The sequence below is a fragment of the Vipera ursinii genome (genome assembly GCF_947247035.1).
Source record: "Vipera ursinii genome assembly, chromosome: 1".
Classification (NCBI taxonomy): domain Eukaryota; kingdom Metazoa; phylum Chordata; class Lepidosauria; order Squamata; family Viperidae; genus Vipera; species Vipera ursinii.
The window spans coordinates 177,416,776-177,425,782 of record NC_139512.1 but is presented as its reverse complement, the minus strand read 5'-3'; the positions used below and the strand labels follow the sequence as shown (position 1 = coordinate 177,425,782).

The 9,007-nt window shown below is 38.5% G+C and overlaps 1 protein-coding gene across 4 annotated transcripts in view; it reads right to left on the bottom strand.

Annotated features, from left to right (window-relative positions):
* The window catches only part of PARD3B (par-3 family cell polarity regulator beta), a 574,309-nt gene that overhangs the window by 324,585 nt on the left and 240,717 nt on the right, over positions 1 to 9,007 (bottom strand). For all 4 annotated transcript variants that reach the window (XM_083371323.1, XM_083371326.1, XM_083371324.1 and 1 more), the window contains one exon: positions 2,786 to 2,918. In XM_083371323.1, coding sequence (XP_083227449.1) covers positions 2,786 to 2,918 — 133 coding nt within the window. The remainder of the gene's footprint in view (positions 1 to 2,785; positions 2,919 to 9,007) is intronic.

Below are 9,007 nucleotides of genomic sequence, written 5' to 3'. Positions count from 1 at the left end.
CGGCTGGAGCTGCAGGACTGTTAGGGCTCAGCGGAAGCGCCAGGATCAGCGCCAGGTTCCAGCTGGAAAGCAGCACTGATCCTGGTGCTTCTGCTGAGCCCAGAAGAAGTGCCGATCAGCTGGATGTTGCAGCATCTCCAGGGTCTTGTGGTTTACATTCAGATGCTTGGCAACTGATTCATATTTATGATGGTCACAGTGTCCCAGGGTCATGTGAAGTGACCAAAACCTGCTGTAACCACCTAGCAGAGGGGGGAAAATAAAAACCAAACACCCACCCCACCCCACCCCCGCTGCCAATCCTCAACAGAAATGCTCACAACAATGAAAACCTCGGACAGGAGGAAGAGCGTGGCTGGGTGGGCAGGCAGGTGTCTTGCTCGGCTGTAGCTTGGGGGGCACTTTTTTCCAGTGCCATTGTAACTTCAAACAGTCAGTAAGCGAACTGTTGTAAGTCGAGGACTACCTGTACTTCATCACTTTTTTCCTTCTTTTTTTTTGGTCATCAAGTTTTTGACACCTTGCTAGGCGACTGGTGGTACTTGGATGTTGCCATATCATAAAACTGGCACAATGGGTGAAAAAGTTGAAAAGCCCTGGCCTAATGTACTGGCTGTTGCATTACAGCTACAGGTGTGGACAGATTGAAGCCTAGAGGGCTGACCTCAGGTTTTTCTGAGCAATACTATGGTATACCTTAATGAAGTAGGTACAGTGGAGTGCACCTCAGAAACCAAACTGGATTTCCAGTTTTTTCACACAGAAAATGTAATCTATTTCCAATTTCAAGATTTCTTCATTTCACTAGTTTAAAAGGAAGGAAAGTTGTTGTTTTAAATTGTTAAATGACTGTAAATCATAAATCTTTAGTGACTGATTGCAAGTCTACACAACCTGCATTGAAATGGGAGAAACCTAGGGATGGAGCCAGCAACCGTATGAATAGGGTTTCATTAACTGAAGCAGTAAAGCACAGTTTGTTCCAATTGATTTTCCTCCAGCATCTGCAGAGAATTTCTCCTAAAGCAAAGATAGCATTGGAAGCAAGCCCACAACATGCCAGAAGCAACAACTACCTCTGTTCTTAAAAGTACCGTATATTAACAATTGGGTTTTCTCATGTTATCAAGAAATAGAGCTCTACTGTGCACATTTGTATCAAGAATGTCCTTCTCCTAACCCAGGGGTGTCAAACTTGCAACGTCACGTGATGTGTCGTGACTTTTTTGCCATTGCCGGCAATGGGGTGGGTTTGGCTATGTTGCATCCGGCCTCTGGGCCGGCAGTTTGACACCCCTGTCCTAACCCATTTATTGTAGCCCAGATTTGTTGATTATTTCTTCCTCTGTAATATAAGAAGGTGGTCAAAGGTAGGGAATGTGTGGTGCTTCAGATCCAAAGCCAACAACTTCATTTTGTCTTTGGATCTGGGGTGCAGCACATTCCCAAGTTAAAGCGAAGTATTAAAATTAAAAAATGTGCTTGAAGTCCTAAATAATGAGAGGAAGAAATATGTAACTAAGAGAGATAGTTTGACACTCCAAATTTAGAATTTTATTGCCTGGAGTGTTAGACAATATATTAACATGGGTGGGAGTAGGGAATGCTCTGCTAATTCCCTAGAAAGACTTTTTTTCTCTGAATAGCTGTCAGTCATCATCTGTTTTGGAATCTCTCTCTCAGGGCAAAATTGCACATTCAACTTTAGATCCAAGTCTGAAAACACACTGTTAAACAACTCTGAGTAGCAAGGGAAGATTAGAGCATGTACCCTTCCCCATCCATTCCTTTCCCATTTTTTAATTTTCCATTCTTTACGTGATGGAATTTTCAGTTTTAGATTTTGGTCCTTAATTTTATAAACAAGAACTTGTTATTTTTAATCATTTACATTTGATTAAAAATTAATATATTTTAACATCACATGCAACTGTGAAACAATTTTCAGGAAAAAAGAATGCTAATCCTACATCATCACTATTTGAATACTAACATGTCCAAACTTTCTTTGGTATTTTTTTTTAAAAATAGAACCTCTAAAGATTAAGAACAAAAGTTAATGTGATTTTTATTGTTCAAAACAGCTAATACGTGCAAAATACTATTTAAAATAAGTAATTACAAATATACCAATGCAACAACAAAAAATTATATACTACATCTGAACACAAGAGCCTTGGTGGAGCAGTGGGCTAATGCCTTCTTAAGTAACACCAGCTGCCTGCAATTAGTGCAGGTTCGCATCCCACCAGGCTCAAGGTTGACTCAGCCTTCCATCCTTCCGAGGTAGGTAAAATGAGGACCCAGATTGTTGGGGGCAATTAAGCTGACTTTGTAATAATGCCGCTTGGGGGTGTGTGTGAAAGCCCTAATAAGCAGGCATATACGTAGAATGAAGGCTACTGCTAAGCTTGTAAGCCGCCCTGAGTCTTCGGAGAAGGGCGGGATATAAATGGAATTAAAATTAAAATTAAAAATTAAATTCTTATCTAAGTATAGGAACAATGGAGTTATTTAAGACTGATAGAAAATAAATACTGAAATTTTAATTTGTATTTCTAAGTTTGTTTTATAGCACCAAACCATTTGGAGCTGGAATTTATGCCAAGAAACCAATTCATGAAGTCAGAGTCAGCTCTTTCACCATTCATGAAATCTCAAGATATTTTGCAAACTGCACTTTAGTTAATTATTTTCTAGGTTGTTATGAGTTTCTGAAAATAATACAATGATACCCCTCTCCAAACATTAAAGGCAGAAGCCAAGCCCAAGGCATAGTGCTTACCTTTTAACTTCTCCTGTGGGCAATATGTGACAAAACACTGTACAGAAGCGTCACTTTGCTTAGGAGTGCTTGTGAAATTAATATTCCCTTCAACCTCTGCTTTTGGAAATAATATATCAGGTTCTTTGCATTCCTAGAACAAAATAAAATCATATTTATTATGGTAATATAACACTTGGATGTTTTACAACAATCCTCCAGAAGTTGTTGACCTAAGATACTTTTACCACTCTCCATGCTGGCTGGAGCTTCTGGTCAGCTACAAATCCCTAGTATCATATGTAAAACAATGCATTTGGTAGTTGAGTGATTCACCAAGTTATATAACATGATAAATCTGGCAGTCTTTAAGTCTTAAGGTATAATGCAACACTTTATCAATTTCTTTGAAACCACCCAATCTATGTATTGTTTCCAAAATGTTTGTTGTATGTTGTGAACACTCAGACCTTAATACTCAGACCTACATTTCAGTCTTCTTCCTCAAAGAAAAAAAACAGTCCAGTTGCCTTTGAGATGTTTAAAATAGTTATTAATAATTTTAAAAGAAAATTACAACTGGAACTAACTCCTGTGATTTGATCCACTAAGACTGGAATGGGCAATGTGCTTGTGTTGAAGAGCCATACCTCATGCAGATGATACTAAGGGCTGTCTGAGACATGGCCAATAGCATTATGTCACTAGAAAGGGTGGGGCCCAGAATTTTGGCTTTGGACAGTTAAGATACAAGTTGTCTTTTCTTTTAATGATAAAAATGAACTAATGCATGGGGAGGACTTTAAGGAAGAGATTAAAGGATGAGAGACATGGCTTGCAGTTCACATAAGCATAGGGCAGGGGTCTCCAACCCCCGGTCCGTGGACCGGTACCAGGGCACAGCATGCCAGCAACCAGGCCACACAAACAAGCAAAGCCCCATCCGCCGGATGCAGGCAGTACACAAAACCACGCCCCCTCCGGTCCGCAGAAAAATCTCTCTCCACGTAACCGGTCCCTGGTGACCAAAAGGTTGGAGACCTCTGGCATAGGCAACCTACTATCTCCCTTAACCACCCTCCTCCATCAATCAAAAATGTTGTAGCTACATATTCCAAGGGAAAAAGGTGCATGCAAGTGTCCACCCATGGATTGCTTGTCTCTAGGCTTGTACAAACTCCCCATTGGGGCAGAACTGGTTGGCAAGCATTACTAAGAAACACTCCTGCTTTACTTTCAGTCTTAAGTTCTCCATTAAATTTGGAAGTTCTGAGTGAAGCATGAAGACAAATTACCTTTCATTATCATCATGCCCTTGGAGCTGGACTCTGCAGCTACACTAGCTGCTTTGGGTACTCACTTGTTTATCCTGGCTAATTCCTCTTCTGATCTCTGCACCCTGTTGGAGTGTGCAAACTGCAAGAAGCAGTAAGATGTTGGAGCAAAGCTTAAGGCAAGATTGGCAGCACCTGCCAGTATTCAAGATAGCCATCTCTACGTAACTGAGTGTCATTGTGACTTGTAAAATGGCACCCAAGAGATGACCACTAATTTCTTCCCCAAATGTCCCTCATTTTTTTCAAGTCTCTAAATGAGACCTGGGCAAGGAATTTGGGCTTTGCCTTCAGACTATTTGTTTTTTTTTTTTCTGAGAATGATTGGTATTCTCGGTGAATACATTTGTGTATTCATTTAGTTTGCCATCATTCATTTCAGTGTGCTCTAACATTTAACTGACTATCAGTTGCCTCTAATGGCATCATTTGATTGGCAAGTTAACATCATTCATAGCTATTATGATAACTAATTTTTAAAAAGGGGAATAAAGGGAATAAAGGAACAGAATCCAGGAGAAACAATGGCACAAAACATTCAAATACTTCTTTTTGAGAGGGGGTTATTTTTATTGGGGGAGGGCTAAAAAAAGAAAGCTACTGAATATTTAGCAAAGTCCTATATTTTATCATGAGGGGCAAAATACATGTAATGCATCTTCTGACCACAAGTGGCTTCCCATTATTACTCCGTCTGTGAAGGCAGCTTGTAGTCTTGTCAAGACAAGAAAAACTGTGCCAAGGGTAATTTTTTGACAGCCAGCTGGTTTCCTTCTCTCAGTGGCTGCCACATATGTGCTGTAATGAATGCACACCAGAATGGCTTTGGAAACAAGTGACATACCCCTAAATCATATGCCAATGTGTCTGGCTTTATAAAAAAAAATATTTTTCACATCAATAGCCATTCCAAATTTCTTCTGACATTTCTGCTGTAAAAATAAACAACTTACTAAATGGAATTAAAATATTAATTCAAAATACAGATTAACTGTTTTTAATTTTCACATATTAGCTATAAAAATCCTATTTCCACAACAATTAAAAGCACATTTCCCTCTTTTAAAACTATTTACAAAGCATTGACATATTGGGTTTTGTTTTGCAGAATTGAAATCACAGGACATGTTTCTAGCATTCAGGATACAATACAATGTTTCCCCAAAAATAACACTGGGTCTTATATTAATTTTTGTTCCAAAAGATGCATTATTTTCCGGTTCAGGGAAATATGGTACTAAATGTGTCCGTCTAGCTGATGATCTTAACTGGGGCTTATTTTGGGGGTAGGGCTTATATTACGAGCATCCTGGAAAATCATGCTAGGGCTTATTTTCCAGTTGGGCCTTATTTTTCGGGAAACATGACAGTTGGCTAAAACTATCATTAAAATTAGGCTAGACTCCAGGGCCCTCTGAAATTATTGTAAAGCACATTGATTTGTGCTTTAATTGTAAGCCGCCCTGAGTCTTCGGAGAAGGGCGGGATATAAATGGGATTTTTTTAAAAAAATAATTAGGTAAGTTACTATGGTCACCTCCTAACTTAGGTTCAATCTTCTTTCAGGTAGTGGAACCAACTGTGTGCCTCGGAATGTAAAGTTCACATCTTCACCTCTCTTTTGGGCTCTCTACTCTCAGGAAAAATAAGGACTTCAGGGGGAAAAAGTTAAAAAAACAATGTTTAGTTTGAATTGGATTTTTTTTGCTACCCCAATAGTGCATTTTGAAAGGGAAAAAGTTTTGTACAAAGCATAAAAACAAACCAAGACAAGACTCCAGGTTCACGTTTAAAATAAGACGTATAAACCATTCATTGTTTAGAATCAGTTCATCTAAAAAGCAACAATAAGTTAGAAAATATTCTAGATGCCACATTTTGTGAGGAAAATCCCATTTTTCTTTTACATCTTTCTAAATTGGTAGGGGTTTTTTTTTAGTTTTTTTTTTCTCATGAAGACTCATTTTCCTTCTCTCAGTATAAGCTGAGAAGGCCAGTGTCATAAGGGTCTCATGGATTCATGGGAATTAATCTGATGGACAGCTCATATCTTCTTGTGATTTTTTTTCTTTTTATTACCATGATAATGCAAATTAGTACTTTTGTGTGTGGGCATGTAAAGCAACGTTGACAGTATTTCATTTCCACAGCTTTACAACAGCTGAACAAATCAGTTTCTTTCCCTCTTCTTTCCTACTTCCCTCAGGCCATTCTGATAAGTGATGGTAATAGAGAAGTAGCCATAAAAGAACAAAACAAAAGCTTGAATTATGTGTGCCTGTCCAAGCATTTCAAAGTTAAACATCTCTCTACAGATTATGCATGCAGCCATCAGTGATAGCAAATACCTGCCTTGCTGTATCTAGATTCCCTTCCTATCAGAATTAAAACAGGTTAGGTTATGCTCGTTAGCAGTTTCTCTTAGGCTGGTATGATGTAGCCCTCTTCTCTTTTTCAGGAAGAAATGTACCAGCATGCAGCTTTGGGGGTCTTGCATCCCTTCAGATCATTTAGTGGTGTTCTGAAAGGGCAACAGTGCTTACACCACTTCAGGATGGCCAGCTATTCCCCTACTTTAACCATATTTATATATTAAAGCAAAAGAAATGATCAGGACTCTGGAGATAAGAAACTGGTATAAGATCATCGATACCATATCCAGGACACTGTAGTAACATCCCAGATCAGCAAAGTACCTGCAGGGCTCCATACTCTCTCCGCTCCTATTCAACATTTACATGAAGAAGTTGGGTGAGATCATTCGTCACCATGGGCTGAGATATCACCAATAAGCTGATGATACTCAGTTGTATATCTCAGCCAGTGGCGAGTTAAGCGATGCCGTGACCTCCTCCTTGCAATGCCTGGAGGCTGTTAGGGGCTGGATGGGGGAGTAACGGGTTGAAACTGAACCCTGTCAAGACCGAGTGGCTCTGGGTTTGGGATTTGTTTTTGTTGTTCTTTTTTATAGTTTGGTTCTTATCGATGGTTATAATTGCTATTCATTTTTTGTTTTTTTTTTAACCATATTTATTTTTCAGACAAGAATTCTGTTGCTCAATTTTAGGTATATTGTTATCTTTTCTTTAATCATGGACACACCCAAAACATAATTTAAATACTCTGCTAAAATGCTCATTCAGATTATTCCATTGCCAACACTAGTGATGCACTAGTAATTGAACTGCCTCTGCCTCAATTTAAACCTATTACCTTTTGACCAGCACTTCTGTACTTTATGTTTTCTTGCATCATACTTTAAATATCTCACTCTATTCACTGGATTCTTTATTCATCAAGTTTAATTTTGTTGTAAACTAAATGTCTCAAGACATGTAATATATTTTATTTACTTATTTTAACTTAAGTATATAATACTTTTAATCTATTTAATATATTATAATATATAATACAAGGGAGATGAGAGGCTAAGAAGTATGAAAAATAGATAGATAGATAGATAGATAGATAGATAGATAGATAGATAGATAGATAGATAGATAGATAGATGATAGATAGATAGAGATAGATAGATAGATAGATAGATAGATAGATAGATAGATAGATAGATAGATAGATAGATAGATAGATAGATAGATAGATAGATAGATAGACAGACAGACAGACAGACAGACAGACCACATGATCCCTTTATCTAACTGGTGTACAAACACCCTGTTCATATTCCACCAGTTTTTCTCTTAAAACCTCCCTTCCTTGTGTTATTTTTCCTAACCCATTTCTCCCATAGTTTGTTGTAAATAAAGTTATTTTCCTTTAAATATTCTAGTATTTTCATATTTCATTCCAAAAGATTATGAATAACTCATTTTTATCTCTTGTATTTTCCTCTTGAAGTCTTTTTTCTTCTTATTCTTAAGTAATGTATTAAACTATTTGCTTTTTCCTTCTATTATACTCTCCAGGTTGTGGATTTTGTTTCCCCTCCTTCTTTGTCAAACTATGGGAGAAATGGATTAGGAAAAATAACACAAGAGAGGGAGGTATTGTACATCAGTTAGGTAAGGGAATCATGCAGTTTGTTTGTTTGTTTGTTTGTTTGTTTATTATTTATTTATTATTTATTTATTTAATTGACATAGTTTTGAGTGTTTCAGTAATCAGAGACTTAAAAACATCTGTATAATTCTGTCTTCATGTAAGGCATATTAAGATAATATCTGGCAATAAAAATATAGTCTTGCAGTGGAAACAGGTTGTCAAACTAATTTTCAACTAAATCCCTATTTTTTCATTTTCTCTTTTTAACCAAACCTTGTGAGAGCTTGACCCAGGCATTGTAATGCTCCTGTTTTAGATTAGCAAGAGAGGGGATATTCCTGTTGTGATTCAGGGTCAGCCTGTGGGTTCGGCAGTTGGGTCGGACGATTCAGAGAAGGAGGGGGGTGTTGGAGAGGTTGCTGAGGGTGTTGGAGAGCTTGCAGATGAGAGCCCTCAGCCAGGCCCCTCCCACCTGGTTACGACACAGACCCAGCTGTGAGAGCCTGACAGCGTGGATGAAGATGACCCACAGCTGGCCCTGTTCAAGGACGCCCGACGCAGGAGGCAGTCAATCAGGAGTAAACAGAGGAAGGCAATGGGGCACCTCGGAAGGAGGCAGAGAGAAGCCACGCCCTGAACTGTTTAAAAGCGGAATGCGTGGGAGGGCTGGTTTGCTGAAGGCAACCGTTTGAATAGCTCCTGTTTCATGGTTCGTGTCTTGTTTTTGCCCTGTTTGCTTTTGTGTCCATAAATTTGGCAGGCTTAGTTCCAGCCTCTTGCCTTCTTGTAAAAGGGGTTGTCCCTGCCTTATCTGCAGAGCCGGTAGTAGGCTGGTATAGAACAATTCCTCACCACTTTACTAAAAGTCCTATTATAGGAAATCACTCATATAGAAGCTATTTAACTA